At 41.6% G+C, this 23,935-nt stretch overlaps 2 protein-coding genes across 2 annotated transcripts; both read right to left on the reverse strand.

The window, feature by feature from the left end:
* Positions 1-296: 296 nt before the first annotated feature.
* LOC122122516 (olfactory receptor 13C7-like) lies at positions 297-3,847 on the reverse strand. Its single transcript, XM_042696759.1, has 4 exons — positions 3,823-3,847; positions 3,280-3,431; positions 1,678-1,822; positions 297-1,350 (listed from the first exon to the last, which is right to left on the reverse strand). Exon 4 carries the CDS (start codon positions 1,322-1,324, stop codon positions 368-370), a length of 957 nt encoding a protein of 318 aa, XP_042552693.1. The 5' UTR covers positions 1,325-1,350; positions 1,678-1,822; positions 3,280-3,431; positions 3,823-3,847; the 3' UTR covers positions 297-367.
* An 18,797-nt stretch (positions 3,848-22,644) lies between these two features.
* On the reverse strand, positions 22,645-23,601 carry LOC122122590 (olfactory receptor 13C7). Its single transcript, XM_042696861.1, has one exon. The coding sequence runs from the start codon at positions 23,599-23,601 to the stop codon at positions 22,645-22,647; it is 957 nt and encodes a 318-aa protein (XP_042552795.1).
* Between the last annotated feature and the right edge of the window lie 334 nt (positions 23,602-23,935).

Raw genomic sequence — 23,935 nt, forward strand, 5'->3', positions numbered from 1 at the left:
CTTTCCAAAGACTTTTATTGCCTATTTTGCCACAATAAAAATAAAAATTAATTTTTATTAGTATGCATTAGTTGTATATGGGAGGCAGCTCATTGTGACATTTCCACACATGAAAACTATGTATCTTTGTCAATCTGACCACCTCCCCTTCTTGAAAACAATTGGGTGACTAGGTGTAACCACTTTTTTATCTCAGTGTTGATTCCATCTATGCTCAGTCACCCAAGAAGGTCTCAATTCAATGTTTATCAGTTTGGAAATTGCCATGTGCAACCACTGAGCAAGTCTATGTTTCCCAAAGGGTCATTTGCTAGGAAAGCCCCGGAATGTACAAGAACCATGAGATTTCTCTCACTTCCTCTGGCTATCATTGGGCGAAGCATTTCTGACTCACAAAGTTCTTCACAGAGACCTTCACATCCTTGTTTCTGAGGCTGTAGATGATGGGGTTCAGCATGGGGGTCAACAGACCATAAAATAGGGAGATGAGTTTGTCTGAAACATCCTGCTTATCTGCCCCCAATGGGTCCTTTGATTTGGGCTTTGCATACATGAAAAGAATAGTTCCATAGAAAACAATCACCACAGTGAGGTGGGCAAAGCAGGTGGAGAAGGCCTTCTTCCTCCCCTCAGCTGAGGGGATCCTCAGAATGGTGGTGAGGATGAAGATGTAGGAGAAAGAGATGAACAGAACTGGGACTCCCAGGAAGATCACATTGGCCACCCCCATGCTGATGACATTGATGGTGATGTCAGCACAGGCCAGCTTCAGCAGGGCCAGGATCTCACAGATGAAGTGGTTGATGACATTGTCCCCACAGAAAGGCAATTGTACTGCAAGAGAGATCTGCACCAAGGAGTTAAGTCCACCAGCCGCCCAGGAGCTGGTGGCCATGGGCACATAGGCAGCCTTGCTCATGACTACAGGGTACCGCAGGGGGTTGCAGATGGCCACATAGCGATCAAACGCCATCATGCTCAGCAGCACGCACTCTGTGGCTCCCATGGCAAAGGAGAGAAACATCTGGATGGCACAGGCTGAGAAAGAGATGGTTTTCCTGGGAGTGAGGAAACCATCCAGGACCAGGGGGACAGAGGAAGTGGTGTAGCAGATGTCCAGGAAGGAGAGGTTCCCCAGGAAGAAGTACATGGGAGTGTGCAGGTGGGAGTCAAAGATGGTGACCAGGATGAGCACCCCATTGCCCAGCAGGATCACTAGGTACATGGCCAGGATGAGCACAAAGAACGTCTTCTCCAGCTTTGGCTGATCTGATAGCCCCAGCAGAACAAACTCAGTCACGATGGTTTGGTTGGCCCCTTCCATTTTAAATGTTCTCTTTTACACAATAACTGAGGACACCAAACACATTTATAGGGATCAATATGTGTGTGTTATGATGACATACTTCCAGTACTTATTCGTTTTTTTCCTTGAGGTGCTGAAAAATCAGCATTCAGGAGATAAATTTCTATGTCTACTAAACATGTTAAAAGGTTAGGCTAGTCTGATCCAAACAGGAAAAACACCCCCTAAGAAACTTAATCAACCATGATACATGGAGGAAGAACTGTAGTGAGATCTGTGGAGGTGGTGCTCCTGACAGTAGGGAGGCATACATCCCGCATGCACATCTACTTGAATAAAACATAAAAGAGGAACTTTGAGGATGCTTGTACCTGAACTGTCCCAGCTGGATTGTCAGGAGTTTCAGGCTGTCACATGCAGTAATGTTGGCCACTGATGTCTTCTCCTTCTCTCTTCCTGCTCTAATTCTGTGCTCCTGTGATATTTTTCTGATAATAACTCAGATTCACCTGGAGTCTTACAGGGACAGAATGTGATGAACAGAGGCCAAGAAGAATATAGCTAGAATGTCTATTTGTTACCTCATGCCTCATGGATACTTCATTTCCTATGAGTCTGTTGGGGACCCCACTTAGTTGCATAGTCAGTTTGGAGTTTCTGGTCCCCAGAACATTTAGACTTTTTTGGGGGGGGTCTGGTCATGGGGTCTGAACTCTGGGCCTGGGCGCTGTCCCTCAGCTCTTTAGCTCAAGGCTAGTGCTCTACCACTTGAGCCACAGCGCCACTTCCGGCTTTTTCTTTTTGCTTACGTGGTGCTGAGGAATCGAACCCAGGGCCATAGGCATGCAAGGCAAGCACTCTACCACTGAGCCACCTTCCCAGTGACATTTAGACTTTTACAGTCCCTCTCCCTGGCACAGCGTTTGTCCAAAGTACTAAGGTTTTCCTAGTCTGCTCCATACCTCTGAAAGAGCAGTAATAGATTCCATGGAGAGTCCTTCATGGTTCCCAGGGTATTTTTGTGACTAGATTCTGCCTTGGAAGCTGGTCTCCAAGTGACAGCATCTAGCTCAGGCCCTTCTCTATTCCAGTTGACTGCTAATGCCACTGCAATACTATCACAGCTCACTCTCCACAGCAGAGCAGACTCTACTGCCAAGCCTGATGGACGACTTGCTCAATGGAGGTACCACATGTAGAATGTGCTTCCATTGAAATAAAACTGAAGGTCAAGCCAGATGCTGGTGGCTCATGCCTATAATCCTAGCTACTCAGGAAGCTGAGATCTGATGGTGATGGTTTGAAGCCAGCCTAGGCAGGGAAGTCTGTGGGATTATTCTTATCTCCAATAAACTACTCAGAAAACCAGAAGTGGCTCAGAGTGGGAGAGCTATAGCCTTGAGGAAAAAAAAAACTCAGGGAGAGCTCCCAGGCCCTGAGTTCAAAAAAAAAATCAAAACAAAACAAAAGCTGAGTGCCAGTGGCTCACGCCTATAGTTGTAGCAACTAAGGAGGCTAAGATCTGAGGATCACAATTCAAAGCCAGTCTGGGAAGGAAAGTCTGAGACTCTTATCTCCAATAAAACCACCAGAAAATTGGAAGTGGCTCTGTGGCTCAGGTGGTAAAGCGCTAGCCTTGAGCTAAAGAGCTGAGGGACAGCGCCCAGGCCCAGAGTTCAAGCCCCACAACCAACAAAACAAATCCCTGAAAATCAGAGAGAAGCTCTAGGCAGCCAGGCCAGGGCCAGGAGGTTCCTCACCTTCTCCCTAGAGCCCTTCCCTCCTTACTCTGATTGCATTTTTGTTCTTCCACTTGTGTCAGAACAGGTCTATAAAAGACTAGAAAAAAACAATTAGGGAAGTCTTGGTCATTCTTGCTTTTCCTAGGCCACTCAAGAAAAATAGACTTACCACACCTTTCCCCAAGGTATCTGTGTACAGTAAGGCTGGAGTGGGAGGGATGGCACCCTTACCTCTGCACGTTGCATCTGCGATTATTACTTTGTAGCTGGTTTGGTATCGTTGGATGAGAAAAAGCAGACATGGCCTGAAACTGTTCTTATGTAAATTACCAGTAGAGATCAACTGCAGACATCAGGATCATTTCCAGGAAACACAACTGCTTCTGGAGAGATTAGTACTACATTACCTCCTTACCTTCCATTCCATGACCACCTTAACATAATTTGCCCTTTTTCTGTTTTTAAATATATATTGCTCATGTCCCCCATTCTTTTGCCATGCAGCTTTTATCGCTGGAGTGTTTGCCCTAAAACTGAACAGAAATTTTCTCCTCTAAAGTCATCCCCCATGGCTCCCCTGACCTTACCCCATCCCTGCACTGGTTTAGACTCCCAGTATGTGTCTAGCCCTTTCCCTAGGATTACATTTTCTTTTATGTAGTGCTGGGAATTGAACCCACAGCCTCAAACATACCAGGCAAGCATGCCAAGCTATAGCACCAGCCCTTTCATTTCCACTATAAACACATATAGAAACTGGGTTCAAGTTCCCACCTTGGAGTCCACTTCTTAGATTTCCATCTTTGCTCTTCTCACCTACCTGAAGAAAAATTGGTTATAGAGAGAAACCAGTCTGTGTCCATTGGGGAGATAATTTCATGACGAGTCTTGGAGCACATCCAATTAGAAGGAGCTCGGAATATGCTGGAAGGCCTCTGGCTTGGTAAGATTATGATTTCAATTGCTAACCCGGATCACTCCTGATCTATCTTAGCTGTTGGAGTAGAATAGGTAGTAGATTCAGTTTAGCTGTTTGGGAACTTGCAATCAAGGTAAGGGGAATCTAAGCCCTAGCTGGGGGATTTCTAGCTACTCACTGTCCTAGTTGGGCATCTCCATGCCCAACAACTTGACATCCACTTCCTCCTTCACCGTGCCTGGGAGCCACACACAGCCTTTCTCTCTGGGAACCTTCTGCTCTTTCCCCTTTACTCTGCTCTCCAGAGGATCCATCAAGGAACCTGGAACAATTTAGACTTCTAGTTGTTCAGAAGCAATTTAAAGTTTAATCCCAGAAGCAATTTAGAGTTTGACGAAAGGCCTCCTAGGAATTTAGGGAGCCTGTGTCCTATAAACACAATTAGACAAGTTGTAGACAACTCTGTGGTAAACCTAACTATCATTATGAAAGAATCTTCCTTAGATAAGAAAGTCTCCGTCCTGGGCTTGCTAAACTTCCTGGAAGTTGGGGGGTGATTACTAAAGTCTGACTGTACTTTGACCACAAGGTTGTTATCTGTCTATCGGGGCCCAGCCATTTGTCTTTCAAAGATAAGTGACAAAATGAGAGGCAAAGGCCTGCTGCTGCTAAGATAGGTGCATTTGTCACCCACCTGCTGGCCTTCCCTGAAGTCCCTCCACACCCCACAGAGCAGACTAGACCTGGAGACACCATGCACTGGGAAGTAAGCAGGAACTGTCAAGAGCTCTCACCTCTAGAAAGTCCTGGGGACTGCTCCATGCTGAGAGATGACTGCCAAGCGTCCTTGGCTTTTAGGAGAGTCCAGAAGTAGAGAAGAGTCAGAGGAGGAAGATCAGAGGGCAGGATGTGGTGGGAGTTAACGTGAAGGATGTCAGGTGAAGACAGGGCTGAGCCACAGATCAGGGACAAAGAGATAAGCTGAAACCAGAGTAGATGTTTAAAACTAAGACACAGAAATAAAACATCATAACTAAATTTGACAAAAATTGAAGCATTTAAGATAGCATAGGAGTCTTGGGTCTGAAGAATTGCTTTATCAAATCGCTTTTCAGATTTCCCATATTCTGTGTCTCCTGAGGATAGGAGATTAACAAGGAATCTTTCCTGTAATTGAAGACTGGATTGGTAGACAGAGAGGGAGTAAATTTATAATGGGACACTATCCTCATGGACTTTCCTTCCATGGCTGGCTTCTGAGACCCTCAGCTCTCAGCCTCCTGAGCAGCTAGGATGACAGGTGTGAGCTACTGGTGCGTAGCTGTGGTTGAGACTAGTAAGTGCTTTTAACCAGCCTCCTTTTAACTAGATCCTTCGATTAACTAATGGTATCATTCCTTAGAAAATATGTGTGGCGCAACAGACACAAGGCTGGCCAACAGCATGCATGTTCCCACTCACTGGGAGTTATATTAACCAAGAGGCAGTTAATCTTGCTTCCCACCTTGCTCAAGCTAAAAGTTAATCATATAGTTACATCATTTTAACTTATACAAACTGAGCTTAAAAAGTTATTAAAGAAACTTAAGTCGAATACTTTGATAGGTCCATTAAAAGCCAGTTATAAAAATAAAATACTGTCCTATCAGACATAACAGTTATCTGTAAAATCTAGAGACTCTGCACTCTTATTTTAACATTTTTAAACAACTTGGAGAAACTTAGAATCGAGTGCTATTGCTGTGATTTATTTGAATCCAACAATTACTAATAGGTAAGGAAGGGCTCTCTCTCTCTTTATAAAAGGATTAACAAATAAATCCAGTTATATATTTTTGCTTAAAAGGAAATATTTAAGACAATGGTTCTCAAAATTATAAGTGAAAATATTTATAAGATAACTATTGTTTGGCCCTTTTTCTCCTCCTGTGATGTTTCTATGATGCACAATATGTTTTTGTTAGTTGTCTTATAGTTCTTGGATATTTGTTTGTCCATTGGTTTCTTGGTTTTCAGATTTTCTTTCTATGCTTCTCAGTTTTGGAAATTTCTTTAGACATATCCTCCAGTTTTGAGATTCTTTTCATCAACCATGTAGGCTCTACTAATGAAACCATCAAAGACATTCTTCATTTCTGTCACCATGTTTTAATGTCTAACATTTCCTTTTGAGTCTTTCTTAGAATTTCTGTCTCTCTGCCTACACTGCCCATTTGTTTTTGCTTGTTTTCAACCTTTTCTTTTTTTTTTTTTTTGGGTCCGGTCGTGGGGCCTGAACTCTGGGCCTGGGCGCTGTCCCTCAGCTCTTCAGCTCAAGGCTAGTGGTCTACCACTTGAGCCACAGCGCCACTTCCGGCTTTTTTCTTATGTGGTGCTGAGGAATCGAACCCAGGGCCTCGAGCATGCAAGGCAAGTGCTCTACCACTGAGCCACCTTCCCAGCCCAAAAATAGAAGTTTTTTTTTTTTTGTTTTTTTTTTTTTTGGGGGGGGGGTCCAGTCGTGGGGCCTGAACTCTGGGCCTGAGTGCTGTCCCTCAGCTCTTCAGCTCAAGGCTAGCACTCTACCACTTGAGCCACAGCGCCACTTTCGGCTTTTTTCTTTTTGCTTATGTGGTGTTGAGGAATCGAACCCAGGGCCTCGAGCATGCAAGGCAAGCGCTCTACCACTGAGCCACCTTCCCAGCCCCTCAACCTTTTCAATTAAGACCATTAGCATATTAATCATAGTTGTTAGAAATTGCTGGTCTACAATTCCAACATCCCTGCTGTCTCTGGATTTGGTTCTGATGCTTGCTCTATCTTCAAATTATGCTTTTTATCTTTAATATGCCTTGTAAATCCTTTTTGAAGACCAAGTATTATGTGTTCAGCATAAGAAACTGGGAGACATAGGCCTTTAGTGATGTTGTGATAAGATAGGAGGAAAGAAAATATTTTAAAATTGTTATTATAAAAGTAATGCACAGAAAGTTAGTAATCTAAGTCAGGTAATGAGTACATTTCTGTTTTTGACAATATCACCCTTTCCTTGCTCTCTGTTTTTCCCTCCTGTCCCTACCTATAAGCTGTATAGTTCATTTTCAACATAATATCTAGTGAAATTTTTTAAAAATAATCCCCCATATAGGTCATAATCTTTTGGGCTGTAATCTTCACAATTGCTTTTCCATATTTTCTCCCCTTTAGGTGGGCTAGAATGTCTGAGACTGGCTTAAGTCTCTAGTGAAATACAAATAAGCTAGAAGCTATGTAAAACCCAAAACCAGAACAAAAGTAATGTGCTCAGGGTGAGTCAAAGCTCAAGAGGTAACTAGGGAGTCTCAAAGAGTGGCCTAAGCAATATTCAATAGTGGGAATTAACCATTTGGCCTTTTAAGGTTATATGCCTTGATGGGTAGACATCATGAAAATAAGAGTAACAATAACCTATCCTTTTGGTTGCCTACTATGTATCAGGCACTGGGTAGACATTTGTTCTCATATTTTAATTTAATCCGTGCAAAAATCTGATAAAGTCATTTTTTTAAAATTCACATTATGAAAATCTGGAAACACATACAGAAACTTTAAGTAAAATTTTGAAGTTTACATAGGAAATTTCAGAACTGAGATTCATACTCAGGTAAGTCTAACTCTACATACTGTGGGATTTACTCATATAATATATATTAATATATTATAATTGTGTTTTCTAAAGTGTACTTAGATTGGATTGAGTGTTATTAGAGCTCAACCCTGGTTCTAAAGAGAAATAGTCCTGTTGTTTGAACACAATATCTGAATAGCAGCCACAGTTAAGCCCCAATAAAATCAAGTCCATTGAAAGATAGAAGAAAAATAAAAAAGCTATGCTTGTATACTACATGATTCTACTTATGTGACATTCCAGAAAAGAGAAAATTATTAGGATGGAATTCAGATCAGTAGGTTCAGGAGCTGGAAGAAAAGATAGAACCGACTAAAATAAGTTTCATAAGCATTTCGGTGAGTGAAATGTTTATTTCTTGACTGGTGGTGGTTCATGACCATGCATTTGTTAAGACTATCTAACTTGTGGTTACAATGCTATACATTTGGCAAAACTCATCAAATCCATTGAAGTCAGTGTGACTCATCTAGAATAAAGTGATTTTGTTATACCCCAGAGGCATATGCAAATTATACTTGAATAAACTTTAAAAACAAGTCCAAGCTGGGTGCTGGTGGTTCACACCTGTAAGCCTAGCTACTCAGGAGGCTGAGATCTGAGGATCATGGTTTGAAGCCAGCTGGGGCAGAAAAGTCCATGAGACTCTTATCTCCAATAAACTACTCAGAAAAAGCCAGAAGTGGTACTGTGGTTGAAGAGGTAGAGCACTAGCCTTGAGCAAAAGAAGTTCAGGGAAAGTGCCTAGGATCTGAGTTCAAGCCCTGGATCAGAAAATAAATAAATAATATACAATGGAATTCTATGCCTCCATCAGAAAGAATGACACTGCTCCATTTGCTAGGAAATGGAAATATTTGGAAAAAATTATATTAAGTAAAGTAAGCCAGGCTGAAAGAAACATAGGTACCATGGTTTCCCTTATTTGCAATAACTAGTATATGTCTAGGACAAGCAGAAAAGCTCAAAAGCTATGTACATATGACCATATAAGATGATGCTAAGCAAAATGACCCCAAGATAGAGACTCAAGTGGTTTTTATCTTTCTTGCTGTTGTTTTAAATGTACTTATAATGAACCATGTGATTATTTTTTGTTTCTTTTGTATGTTCTTCCCCCATGCTATAATCTGTTTTCACTGTATTTGATTCTAGTGCCCTAAGTCTTGTATATACATTTTTCTAATTTGGGGGTGGGAAGAGAAATAACAAAATGCTGAAATAAGGATATAGTTTGACCTATTGTAACAATGAGATGTACAAGACACTATGTTGAAAATGAACTTTACAACTTTGGGGAGGTGGGGAGGGAAGGAATGATAGAGGAAAAACAAAGGAGAAGGTAATGCGCGATAGGAAATGTACTCATTACCTTACTCATGTAACTATAACCCCTCTGTACAGTATTTTTACAATAAAAATATATACAATAAATAAATAAATAATAATCTGTATACACTTCATCATTGAAAATAAACTATGCAACTTGTGAGGGAGACTGGGAAGAAGCAAAGGAAGGAGTTACATTGTCCAAAAAGAATTGTACTATTGTCTGACTTATGAAGTAGTAACCCCTCTGTATAACACCTTCATAATAACAATAAAATTACATTTAAATATATGTATAATTCAGAGGTAGGTATGCTGGCATAGGTCTATCATCCCAAGGCTGAGGCACCAGGGGCCTGAGTTCTAATCTAGGCTATGTAGTGAAATTCTGTCTCAAAAATAAATACAATTCAGTAGTTTTTTAAAAAACATATTTACAAATGTGTACGGCATCAACACTATCAAATTGCAGAACATTTTTAATATTCCCCCCCAAGAAATGCTGTACCTGCACAATTACTTCCCTTTATCCCCTTTCCCCAGTTCCTAGCAACCACTCATCTATTTTCTGTCTATGGAAGTTACCTGCTGGGACATTGTATATACAGAGGGTCATACACATAAAGTCCTTTGTGTCTACCTCATACTCACTTAGCACAATGTTTTCAAGGTTCTCCATGTTATATCAAGTGTCTGTCTTTTATTTCTTTCAGTTATGGAATAATATTCCATTAAATCACATCTTCTTTATCCATGCATAAGTTGGTGAACATACAGAGAAATTCTATTTTGGAGGGGTATTTTTTGCTAATATACCGAATATAATTAATATATATACAAAATATACATATTTTTCTAATATGCATGATACAAATAATAACATAATGCTAAATGCATAGTAACATGCATGACATACATAATGCTAATAAACACAATATACATAGTGCTAATGTATATACACATAATGCTGTTGTGAACATATGTGTACCAGTTTTGCAGGAACAAGTGTTTTCAGTTCTTTTGGGTATTGTCTTTTGAAATTGCGGGGGTCATGTGGTTAACTTTAGATTTGCTTTTTTTTTGAGGAATTGCTAAATTGTCTTCCAATGTGACTATATCATTTTCTACCACTACTAGCAGTTTAAAAGGGATGCGATCTCTTCATATCCTTCTGAGTGCTCACTATTCCTTAGTTTTTATATTACAGTATGCTGTAATACACAAAATATCATATGCTGTATATTATATGCTGTAATAACAAAATATTTCATTGTTGTTTTGGTTTGCATTTTCCAGATGACTAATGATGCTGAGCATCATTTCATGTATTTATTGGCCATTTGTATATCTTTGAGAAAATGTTTATTCAAATCTTTTATCCCAACTTGGGATATTATTGAGGTTATACTTCTGTAACCTAACACCCATCATTTTATTTTATCTATTTGGTGGTATTAGGTTTGAAGTCAGAGCCTCACACTAGCTAAGCAGGTGCTCTACCACTGAGCCATACCACTAGTACTTTTTTGCACTGTTGATTTTTGAGATAGGGTCTCATTTGGTGCCCAAGTGTATGCCTGGATCATGCTCCTTGTATTTTCTTCTTTGTTTCCTACCATAACCGGGATGACAGATATACACCACTGTGTTCTGCTTCGTCAATTGGGATGGAATCTTGTGGACTTTTCTGCCCATGCTGGCCCGGAATTGAAATCTTGTGAATCTCAGCTTACCACATAGCTAGGATGACAGGCATATGTCACCACACCCAGCTATTGGTTGAGAAGGATTCCCAGGAACTATTTTGCCTGAGTTTGCTTCAACTGTGGCCTTCTAATCTCAGCCTCTCAAATATCTAGGATTACTGGTATGACTTACTGATGCCTGGCAAAACCTTTTTAAAGTGAACGATTCAGTGGCATTAGTATATCCACAATATTGTACAAGTACCACCTCTACCCAGTTCCAAAGCATTTCAGTCAGTCAAAAATAAATCCTCATACCCCTATGCAATTTCTCCCCACCCATCTGATTCCAAGTTAGTGAGAAGACACTCCATTGGATTAAACCAAAGTTCTCAGCTGGGTTAGAAATCAAGTGGGAGGGCAGGGTAGGGAGGGTTTAGAGCCATGGTTGCAAGTGAAAAAATATACATAGATTAACCTATACTTAAGTGGCATCAGTTCTAAAATGTGTAATGATGGTGTATTTCTTCTCTCCAAAGACCCTTCTGCATTTCAAAATCTGTATTTGTAGGAAATGCTCCATCTCTTACTTTATACAGTACAAGTAAGTGGTAACTTCCTAGATAGGTCCCACTGTTCAAAAACAACAGCCAGCTTTAAATGTTCATGACTGAACAAAAACACTCTGTGGTTTGATTTGGAACCCTTTACATCATTACATAGTAAACACATAAGCTTCAGAATTGCTAGAGTTCTTGTTACCAGCCTTACAGAAGATGTATATCTATTGGTGAAAACAAAGCAGAGTGTGAGACTTAAGATGAGATTTAGAATTTGCAACTCAGATGACCCAGGAGGACATGAAGGACATGAACGAGTAGGTATAGAAAGTCAAATAAATACTATGATCTCACGTATATGTTGAATCAAAAAAGATCAAGGTCAGGGGTTAGAGGTGTGGTCAATTGGTAGAGTGCTAGCCAATGAGCAAAAGGGTCATCTCAGTTTCAGACAAAAGAAAGAAAAAAAGAAGAAGCAAGCAAGCAAGCAAGCAAGAAAAGATCAAGTTCACAGAAATAGAGAGGAAAATGAGAGTTATTAGAGGCTGTAGGGTGAGGTTCACTCAGAATATGTTGACCAAAGGACACAAAATTTTAGTGAGACAAAAGAAATAGTTCAAGAGCTCTAGTGTACAGCATGATAATTATAATAGCAATATATTCTATACACAACAGCTGCTAACAGAGTAGACTTTTAATGGTTTTTACATGAAAAATAAGTGAGGGAATGTATATGCTAGATAGCTTGATTTAACAATTTAGCCAGTGCGTACACATGTACACATACCATATACTTATATCAAAACCTCATGTTGTACAACATAACTATATACAATGTTTACTTGTCAGTTTAAAATGTCAAAAACATTTCTCCTTGTATGGTTTCACCTCTTTTTAGTATATCTAGAGAAATCATTTCTTCTTTACAAAATGAACAAGAAAGAAAAAGGCATGATATAGAGAATGCTTTTAGCCTTCAAGTCTTTAGCTACAGTGTATTACAAAGTCAGCTGCAGTTCTCACTGGTGCATACTTGTAATCCCAGCACATGGGAGGTAGAAGCAGGAGATCATGGGTTTGAGGCCAACCTACACTATATAGCCAGACCTTGCCTCAAAAATAAATAAATAAATATAATAGATAAAAACAAATAATAGATAACTAAATAACAAATAAGTAAATAATAAATTTAGTTCTTCATCTAAGGTTGATCCACTTCAGGTTTCTACCTCATATACCTAAAAAAATGATTAACTAAATGGATTAAACAGGCCTAGGGCTTATGCTCTTATGGCCAGTGAGAAGATGAATGCTATAAGACAGTGTTATAATCTTCATATTTTTGGCCAGTTGAGAATCCATTAGCAGCTTGGGTCCCAGTAGTGCAGGGACTCTTTCTGCTAGAGATGTTGGGCACTAACCTGTCCATTGCTACCATCTAGCATGGAACAAAGATTACAGATTGAAGTAGAGAAAATGTGGTCAGAGGGAAGTTCTGGGGTTCCAGAGGGAGCAATCAGATCAAGCCTTAGGCAGAAGGAGACCTGAGACCTGGCAAATAACAAACATTTTATAAAATAAAGCCAGCTTAATCATGGATCCTCATTAGTAAAAAACAAGTGTTTCAAGTAATCCTCACCTAGGGCTAAAGGGGTGAGCACAAGTAGTAGAGTGGTTGCCTTGAGCTGAAGAGCTCAGGGACAGTACCCAGGCTCAGAGTTCAAACCCCCCAACCTAAAAACAAACCAACAAACAAAAAACCTGCTTTCTCTCTAGAAATAAAAATACACTGGATGTTGGTAGCTCATGTCTATAATCCTAGCTACTAAAGAGTCTGAAATGTGAGGATTGTAGTTCAAAACTATCCTGGTCAGGGAAGTTCATGAGATTGTTGTCTCTAATCAACCACCAAAAAGCCACAAGTGGAGCTGTGGTTCAAGCAGTAGAATGCTAGCATTGAGCCCAAAAGCTCAGGAATGGTGCCCAGGCCCTGAGTTCAAGCCCCAGGACTGACACACACACGCACGCACGCACGCACACACACACACACACACACACACACACTTATAAATATGAACTGAGGTCATTTTATAGAAGTGAAAATTAAGGGAACTTAATTTTGCACATTTTGGCTCTTGACTTTAAAAAACATATCAACTTTAATATTAGGTACATTTTTATATTCATGGATTGTTTTTAAACAGTCATTTGACTATGGAAGCACCTTATTCTTCTTTGTAAAAAGCCCTGCGTTGCATTTACACAATTATTTTTGAGAAATCATTGTATTGTAACTTATGTGATACATTTGTAAGGCAAATAAGTGATCATTTTCTAGGACCATCCTGTTTATGTAGGGGAAGCCCAAGTCCAAGCACCTGCTGGGGGGATCACAGCTCAGTGACACTGGCCATTGATTCACATGACCTGTTCTAGATTAGGTTCCTCTTCATTCAGCAAGTTTAATTTCTAGTTTGACTCAGCTAGGCACCAGTAGCTCATGCCTATAATCCTAGCTACACAGGAGGCTGAGGTTTAAGGATCACAGTTCAAAGCCAGCCTGGGGAGCCTGGGCAGCAAAGTCCATGAGATAAATTACTCAGAAAAAGCTAGAAGTGGCCCTGTGGCTCAAGTACTCCTTATGTATCCTCTGGCCTTGGGACTGAATCACTGACCTATTTCAACTCCTCTTACTTCAGTTAGAGAGATGAGGTCAGAAGATCAGGAGAGAGATTTGGCCCTCCCAAATAAGGCCTCTGAAAGGGTACTTTTTTCTAATTGGAAATGATATAATGTCCAGTAGAAACTAATGCAGGAGATCAGCGATTAAGGGATGAGAAGCTATATGTAGAGAAAAGTTCCTTTTAGTTTCCAGGAGTCAGAAGCATCAGATTAAACCAATCCATTCACCACCAAAGCCATCTCTCTCTCTCTCTCTCTTTCTCTCTCTCTCTCTTTCTCTCTCTCCTCCTTTCTACCTCCCTCCCTCTCTCTCTCCCTCCCTCTCTTTCTCTCTCTCCCTCCTTCCCTCTCTCTTTCTCTCTCTCCCTCCCTCTTTCTTTCTCTCTCCCTCCCTCCCTGTCTCTCTCTCCCTCTCTCTCTTCTCTCTCCCTCCCTCCCTCTCTCTCTCTTCCCTTCCTCTCTTTCCTATTGAGGGTTTGAACTCAGGACCTTGTACACGCAGTTTGATGGTTCAGTTAGTGCTCTACCATCTCTAGACTGGCTTTTTGCTCATTTCTTTGGAGACAAAGTCTCACAGACTTTTCTGCTTAGGCTGCCTTTGAAGCTTGATCCTCTGTATTTTAGCCACAATTATAGGTGACAGTTCTCTCTTTAATTGGTGACTGTTAGATGTAATGTCACTGTCCAGGAGCCTGAGCTATTAGAATTTTACAAGCACCTGAAATCTACCTTTTTTCTAACTTTCCCCTTCCTCTGCTGGTCCTAAGTTGGCCTTTCAGGCTCTTGTAGAGCATGCTGCCCACTTGCCACATTGGCAGCCTTCAGACCTATGGAAACAGCCACCTGTTACCCCACTATCTTATTCCCAGTCTTCCAGACTACCTCAGCCCCCCCCTCACTATTTTTCTTCCCTTGCAAATGGTGGGAAGCTAGCTGCAGAGCTCGTCCACCACTTACCCATGTGGGGTACAGTCTAGGCTATACCAGTTGCCAGAAGGAAGGCAGCTCAGTGGAGTGCAGGAGTGGTTGGTGGGTTGAGGGCAGGACAGTTGACTTGCTCTTGGTCACCATTTGCATGCTATCTAGCCATCACTAAGCAGGCCATGTATGGTGTATCTCTCAGCTCTGCCCTCAGAAACAGCTGGGGACATGAGACATATAGTCTACTTCGTCTCACTTTTTGGTGTCTCAAGAGAGATAAGGATGGAGCCTTAGCTCCAGCAGCTTTTGCTTATCTTTGAGACTCAGTGAGACCAGGAGAGGAGGGCTGCCTCTCAATCTGAGGCTCTGCTAGGATCCCTAATCCCTAGGAGGCTGCAAAGGGGCTGAGCTGGTCAGCCATGGCCAGCTACTGGACCCCACATACTCTCCTCTCTGCTCCATGTTGCTCTCCAGGGTTCCCATAAAGACTCTCTCAGGAATGTAGGCTGGGTTGCTTTGGGGCTAGGTCCTATATCAGAAGCAATTTAAAGTTTTGTGAGAAGCTCAGGGATGAGACTTCGCCCCATAGACCCAATTAAGCAGTATGGAGAAGGAAAGACTCACCTCAAATGCCTTTCCACTAGGAAAACAAAAACAAAAACAAAACACTTTAGCTGGAAAAGTTTTCTACTGCCAGGTACTCAGAGTTCTCCTGGGCTTTGATCACAGTGATTGATCCAGGGTGACCCTGTCACCTCAGAGAATCTAGAAAGGAAGAAGAGCTGGGCCTCAGTGACCCAAATATTGCCCACACCCCAGCATTTCCTTCTCCTCTTCACCCGCTGACCAATGTCTGTCTGTCTGTCCCTGTCTCCCTCCCCATCTCTCTGACTCTGTCTGGAGTTTGTTGTGTGGGAAAACCCCTCACACTTGTTATCAGAATAGAGCCCAGCAATAGGCTATCTGGATCATGAACAAGTAGAGATAGCTGTCTTATATTTGTGTCATAGTGTCTTCATTCATGATGTCAACCATTCTTAATCTCTGCCTTCTGAAAGCCAGGAGCCTCCCTTTCATCACACTTAATTTCCTGAAGCGTTGGCCTGTAGCTGGACAGATGCTGCAATGTTAGTCAGGACCTGAGTGACTCCTGTGCCGCCGCCCCCCCCCCCCCCCCCCCCCCCCCCCCCCCGTTGGTAATGACTCATAGACCTAAGAGTCTGATATTGTGGAGACTCAACCATTCTGGTTTTGCTTCCTCTTGTTCCAGCTGAAACTAAGTATTCTTTGTATCTTCATAGGCCCTCACTTCAGCTACCACAAATCAGGCTTCTTTTCTATGCTGCTTCCTCCTTCCTCCTTTTCCTCTTTTATCAAGGACTATGTCCTTGTGTTGTTAGTTCAAGTTCCCTGAGAGACAGATCTGCCTGGTCAGGTCACAGCTACCTCTTGGCCAATGGACAGCCTGTGTGCTGATTGCCTCTGGGTTAATAACCAACCTGTCCCCGTCACCAGCACTTGTGGCCAGGACACCTCTTTGTACAGAGCATAGAAACAATGTAAGGAAACTTTTCAGCAGGAAAAGCTGGCCATAGGAGGTAAGTGATCGCTGATATGATTCCTAGAATGAAGCTGCAACTCAGGCAAACATTCTCTGATTAACCCAACTTTCTGACATCTGCTATTATGTGCTTGTTTCTCCTCTTAGTGCATGCCTGCAAGGATGGCCTCTCTACCATGAGGAAACAAATCTTTGGCCTCCTCCTGGAGGCCACCTCCTTCTCTCTCCTCTTTCTTCTTCCTGCTTCAGAGAAGCTTAGTCTGACTTACAGTATATGGTCCCTGTCCTTGTTTTGTTTCATGATGGTGGAGATTCTTTCCCCTTCACAGAGGACGTGCTGCTTTTCTAATGGTTCCTGACAGAGTCTCCTAAGGCCTAAGAGCATAATTGAAACCTTTAGAGCAAGGATCTCAGAAGACCTGTCCATTCTGAGGAGAATGGCCATATTTGTCCTCAGAAAGCCACAATAAAGAGAGTACCCCCCCTCCACACACACACACACACACACACACACACACACACACACACACACACACACACACACACACCAAAGCTTGACCAATCAGAACTCAAACTGTGGCTGTTCTGCTGCAGGAAGCTGGAAACAGGGGTGAGAGATGTCTATCATTGGCAATCCCCTGAGGGCTGGCTCCACACATGCCAGGAAATATGGCTTTACTTCCTCTAGTCTTTCACCACCTCTGCACATTCTCTTTGTCTCAGCAGTTGCTTTCCTCATTTAATAAATACCTTTTAGGTTGTGTTATCTTTCTGGTCCTATTTCTGTCCATTCTATCCCCATTCCCAGGCCTCACACATGCTAGGCAAGCCCTCTACTCGTGAGCCTTCTATTATGTTGTCATGTGGCTCTCTTGCCACTAGAAGGCACATTCTCCAAAGGCAGAGTTCTTGATTCTTCTGCATGTTTCCGTCTTCTCTGAAGTACATAGTCTTGATTAAAATTCGTTTTTATATGCTGATTTACATTCCTCTGGATATATACCCATAGTGGCAGCTATAGTTTAAATTTCTCTATACTGTTTTCCAGACTGGCTAGACTAATTTATATTCCCATCCATAGAATATAGGATTCCTTCTCCCACTCTTCTCACAGCAGTTATTGTTTTCTTGATGATTACCATTCTGATTAAAGTGAGATGGAGTCTCAGTGTCAGAAGTGGTCTGTTTAATTCACTTGTCCATTTACTAATCCGATTTGTTCTTTTGTAGTTAATTTTGAGCTTTTAAAAATATATATTCAGGATATTAATCCTTTGGTCATACAAAAGAGGTAGCTATACACCCATATTGGCAGAAGCACTATTCACAATAGCCAGAGTATTATCTGTCCAGAAAGAAGAATAAAATTATGCTTCAAAGGCCAGTTTGAGCCTCTCTTCTTCCCTCTCTCTGTGTTTGGACTTGCTAGTACATCCCTTTGATACTCCGCTTGTATTTCAGAGTTGGCAATATCCTGTTCTCTGTGGAAATTCAAACCACAGAAGAAAGGACATAGTTATATAGATAAGACACACTTGAGAAAGATCTGACAGCCAAAGGAAAAGTATCGATTTTCTCATCAGAATAATCTTTAGTTTACTACATTTATAATTCAATGTCCCTCTCTCCAGGATCGAATGTCATCACCTACTTCAGACATTGTGGGAACACTGATGGCCAACGAAAAGGAAGTGGCAGGTAAGATCCCCAAGGGGGAAGCTAGTTAACTTTGAAGCTATGACAGTACCTGATTTGCCCTCAGCAAAATAGCTAGAAGCTGGATTAATTGTATTAGAGGTGTTCCTGACATTAAGGTCCATAATCAAGATGGTAAACATAGATTCTGCCACACACTGTGTCAAGAAACTCTATTCATGCCATTGGATTTGTACATGATAGCCTGGGCCTTACACTTAGTAAATTTTGTTTTGCTTTTGTTTTGTTTTCGTCAATCCTGGGGCTTGAACTTGGCCTGGGTGCTGAGCAATTTTGCTCAAGGATAGTGCTCTACCACTTTGGGCCACAGTGCCACTTCTGATTTTTGAGTGGTTTATTGGAGATAAGAGTCTCACAGGAACTTTTTGCCCAGACTGCCTTCAAACCATGATCCTCAGATCTTAGCCTCCTGAGTAGCTAGGATTGCAGGTGTGAACCATCGGTACCCAGCTAAGTTACTTTTTAAAACATGGAATTATTAAGAAATTAGATCCTTTATTACTTTTGATATCAGTTTTTTTTTTATAAAAATTGGATGTTTTAAATAATTTTCCTTATTTTTCCAAACCATAACAGAAATCATGAAAATGGGGTTTTGGGGGGAAAAAGCTACTTGACCAGGAAGGGAAGTGTGTGTGTTAGCCAGGTTCCTGTAGCATCCATAATCTCACATGGTGCCTTTCTTACAGTGAAATGCTTACTACAGAAACCAAAACTTAGTAACTAAGATGAACAAAGCCAAGAACAAACCAGGAGTGTTGGCATCCCTAGACTTGCTTTTTGTGCACTTTCTGTGGGGTACTAGTTTTGACTTATGGTTCCCACATGTGGGCTCTCCATCTTGTGGAACTGTGGATGCCCACTGGGCGTCATAGCTCATGGCCAGGACCACTGATTCTGGACACACAATATTTACTCATGACCTCACACTGAATTACTGAATCATGTTTTTCTCTTCTTCGTTGGAAAAAATAAACATACACCAAAGTGATTTCTGTAAATCACTGATTTTGGGCACTGGATTATGTATTTTTATTTCGTGAGCAAGTTTTGCTTTTAGGTATAAGAACATTTAAAAAGTTGATTACTCTTTGTTTCAGACAGGGTGAATGGTAGTGAGTGTAACATTCATTAACCCATTGCCATTTCCATGGAGGGACAAAGGCAGCAGTGGTACTCTCTAATTAAACTGTACAACTTGTGAATGGGGAAAGGAGGGGAAAACTGGAAAAGAGCAATGTAAAAAGAAATGTACTATTTAACTCATTCATGTCATTGTAACCCCTCTGTACATCACCTTTATAATAAGAAAAATAGAATGGAAAACAGAAAATCACTTCCAAAAAATGGTTGCCATTTCCAAATTAAAGAAAAAACTGTTTGAAGCCATGTTTGAGATTCTGCAATTATCTAGGACTATTTTAACAACATTGAGAACACAAAAAGTAAAGTATTCAACAACTACTCAACAAAAAAGAATAATGGAATTCTGTCATTTGTAGGAAAATGGATGGAACTGGAGATCATTATATTAAGTGAGATAAGCCAAGCTCATGAAGACAAATGTTGTATGCTTTTGCTTACATGCAGAATCTAGTCTAAAAAAATAATATTACATGATTGTAAAAGGGGAGCTGTTGTGGGTAATAGCAGGTGCAAGAGGAGGAAAAGAGTGGGTGAATATTATAGAATATACATATGGATATATATGTATATGAATGAGAACAGCATAGAATATATTATAGAATATACATATGGATATATGTATATGAATGAGAACAGCATAATGAAACCCACCAAAAATTATTAAAAAGAAGAGTGGAGAAGAAAGGGGTTAAGAAAGAGCAATATAGATGAGATGGTTTAATTAAAGATATTATATACTTGTATATATCACAGTGAAGCCCTTAATACAATTAATTTCTGCTACTATATATTTTTTTTAAAAATAGACATTTCCTGAGTAAAGCAATATGGCCATTCTGTAGACCCATACATGCCCTTCTTTTGCTCAAGGCTACCACTCTACCACCTGAGCCACAATGCCACTTCTGACTTTTTCTGTTTATGTGGTACTGAGGAATTGAACCTAGGGCTTCATGCATGCTAGGTACTCTACCGCTAAGCCACATTCCCAGCCCCTCTCACCTATTTTCACCAACTTCAGATTTTCCTTTATATAACAGCTTAGCTGAAACAGTCCCAGTCTTTAGTCTCAGAGAAGAGCTTCTCCTTTTAATCTGTTTGAGGAACTTCCATAAGTCTTCATCATCTGCTGTCACTGCCACCATTCTTGGTTTGTAGTTTGTAGTAGTCCAACCAGAGCAAATCTCAGGATATTCATTCTCTAGTAATTGGAACCAAAGGTTTCTAACCCATTAGTGAATTGGGAAACTTCAGCCTATGGCTTGTAGCAGCTGACCATGAGAAGTCAGCCTGAGAACAGAGCTGACCCACAGAAGAGTGGAGAATAGAGGAAATCTCGGAGCAAAGGAGCTGAGCCTGATCACCTAGCTTTTGAATAAATCTAGTTTTTGAATATTTCTAAAGATATTTGAGTGGAGTTTTCCTTTTTTCACTTTTATTTTTTGTGCCAGTCTTGGGGCTTGTACTCAGACCTGGGTACTGTCCCTGAGGTGTTAGTGTGTATGTGTGTGTGTGTGTGTGTGTGTGTGTGTGTGTTGGGGCGTGGTTCTCAATGCTAGCACTCTACCACATGAACCACAGCCTCACTTCTAGATTTTTGTTGGTTAACTGAAGATAAGAGTCTCACAAACTTTCCTGCTCAGGCTGGCTTCAAACCACAGTCCTCAGCTCTCAGCCTCCTAAGTAGCTAGGATTACAGGCGTGAGGCCCCAGTGCCTAGTGAGTTATTCCCCCCACCCCTTTTTTTTTTGCTACTGAAGATCCCCTGCCCACCGAAGCATCCAATCTCCAGTGCTGTCAGTTCTCTCCGCTGCTGACCATGCCAAGCATCCAAACCAATAGACCCATAGCCTTAATACCATGCAGGAGCCAGAGGGGAGCAGGTCTGAATAATGACCACTGATAAACGTAGAATTGAGGATGATCTTCGCCATTTGCTTCCCCTAAAGTATTTATTGATTTTTTTTTATAGTCTCAGACTATTGAAAGTTTGGGAGTTTTCAGTGGTGTGGGTCACATGGGGTGAAAATATGAATTGCTGCTGTCTCCTAACCATGTAGGTCTGTGTCACTGAGTGACTGAAGCTTGGGTAGGGAGAGAAGCTGGCAAATATTTCTCCATGTTCCCTCATAGCCAAGTAACATCCCTCTTCTCCTGGTGCTGAAAGTTAAGAAGCATTCCTTTCATGGTGTTATTGGCCAGCATATTGTAATGGTGTAGATATTCTTCATGTTTCCTTACAAAACGTAGGCCTTTGAGCTGAATTGCTCAGGGACAGCTCCCAGGCCTAGAGTTCAAGCCCCACGATTGACAAAAGAGAGAAAGAGAGAGAGAGAGATCTTTCATGTGATTGTTTCTAACATATTTATAAGATTATGTCTTTGTTGCTTTGTATGTCCCTCCTCCATGGTATGACCCCTGCTCTCACTATATATCGTGTTGGTATATGTGGAGGGGAAGGGAAAAAACAAATCGTTAAAACAGGGATACAGGAGGACCCATTGCAACAATGAGATGTACAAGTCGTTATGTCGAAAAATGAACTTTACAACTTTGGTGGGGGGGTGGAAGGGAGGATGCGAAGGGATGGGAAGGGGAAACAAAGGAGGAGGCTACAATGCTTGATAAGAAATGTACTCATTGTCTTGCCCATGTAATTGTAACCCCTCTGTACAGTATTTTCACAATAAAAAATACATTTATAATAAAAAAAAGTAGGCCTCTAAGACATCGCATATAGTATAAAGCATAGAGTATAATTGATACTTGCACACCAAGAACCCAATGCCATTAAGTCCAATTTCTATACTTGTCTCTCCTCTCTCTGTTTTTATCTCTGTCTCTCTCTCTTTCTCTTTCTCTCTCTCTCCATGCCAGTCCTGGGGCTTAAATTCAGGGCCTGGGCACTGTCTCTGAGCTTTTCTGCTCAAAGCTTGTGCTCTACCACTTGATCCACAACTCCACTTCTAACCGTTTTGGAAATTACTTCGAGATTAGAGTCTCATGCACTTTCCTGCCCAGGGTTGGCTTCAAACCACGATCTTCATATCTCAGTCTCCTGAGTAGCTAAGACTACAAGAGTAAGCTACCAGTGCCCAGCTGTACTTGTCTCTTAATTTTGTACACATCAACAACTCCACAGACATTTATTAGCTTGGGGTGGCAGAGGACCTAAGATTTGCTAGTGTAAAATTTGTGGGATGATGTTACCAAGGTTGGCATAAAGCCAACATCTCTAAAGAGCTAAATGCTCTTTCTCTATAGTTTCTCAGACAAATGTTCTCATTGCTTATGAAACAACTGGAGAAAAATAGTTTCGCTTTCATTACTAGTCCAAATATCTATGACATGGACCTTGAGAAAGCCCATCCTCTATTTCGGGTCACTATTTTCCCATGAATTCTGGAAGTCTTGAATTCAATGATAGTCATTCAATTGAGTGTTTTTTGAGCTACTAGGTTCTTCACAGCAGCCTTCACATCCTTGTTCCTCAAACTATAAATGATGGGGTTCAACATGGGGGTCAGCACCCCATAGAAGAGGGAGATGAGCTTGTCTTCAAGGTCCTGCTTGTCTGCCCCCAATGGGTCCTTGGACTTGGGCTTTCCATACATGAACAGGATGGTCCCATAGAAGATGGTCACTACAGTGAGGTGGGCAGAGCAGGTGGAGAAGGCCTTCTTCCTCCCCTCAGCCGAGGGGATCCTCAGAATGGTGGTGAGGATGAAGATGTAGGAGAAAGAGATGAACAGAACTGGGACCCCCAGGAAGATCACATTGGCCAAGACCATGCTGATGACATTGACGGAGATGTCAGCACAGGCCAGCTTCAGCACGGCCAGGATCTCACAGGTGAAGTGGTTGATGACATTGTCCCCACAGAAATGCAGCCTCATTGCAAGGGATGTTTGTACTACAGAATTGGTGATGCCAGCTCCCCAAGAGCTGATGGCCATGGGCACATAGGCAGCCTTGCTCATGACCACAGGGTACCGCAGGGGGTTGCAGATGGCCACATAGCGATCAAATGCCATCATGCTCAGTAGCATGCACTCTGTGGCTCCCATAGCAAAGGAGAGAAACATTTGGATGGCACAGGCTGAGAAGGAGATAGTTTTTCTGGGGGTCAGAAAGCTGTCAAGAATGAGAGGGACAGAGGAAGTGGTGTAGCAGATGTCCAGGAAGGAGAGGTTCCCCAAGAAGAAGTACATGGGTGTGTGCAGGTGGGAATCAAAGATGGTGACCAGGATGAGCACCCCGTTGCCCAGCAGGATCACCAGGTACATGGCCAGGATGAGCACAAAGAACATTTTTTCCAGCTTTGGGTGGGCTGAGAGGCCCAGGAGAATGAACCCTGCCACAGGAGAGGTCTTATTGGGTCTCTCCATGATGTAACAGATCCAAAATTTGAAGGAGCACTGGGCGCCTGTGGCTCATGCCTGTAATCCTAACTACTCAGGAAGCTGAGAACTGAGGATCATGGTTCAGAGCCAGCCTGGACAGGAAAGTCCACGAGACTCTTAACTCAAATTAATCACTCAGAAAACTGGAAGTGGAGCTGTTGCTCAAGTGGTAGAATGCTCGCCTTGAGCTGAAGAGCTGAGGGAAAATGCCCAGGCAGGCCCAGAGTTCAAGCCCCATGACCAATAAATAAATAAATAAATAAATAAATAAAAATTCAGGAACTCAAAAAAGTCTGAATCAACATTCTCTTATCAATAG

This window comes from Dipodomys spectabilis, unplaced genomic scaffold, assembly GCF_019054845.1.
Source record: "Dipodomys spectabilis isolate Male_0828 unplaced genomic scaffold, ASM1905484v1 ptg000006l, whole genome shotgun sequence".
In the NCBI taxonomy this organism is placed as follows: Eukaryota; Metazoa; Chordata; class Mammalia; order Rodentia; family Heteromyidae; genus Dipodomys; species Dipodomys spectabilis.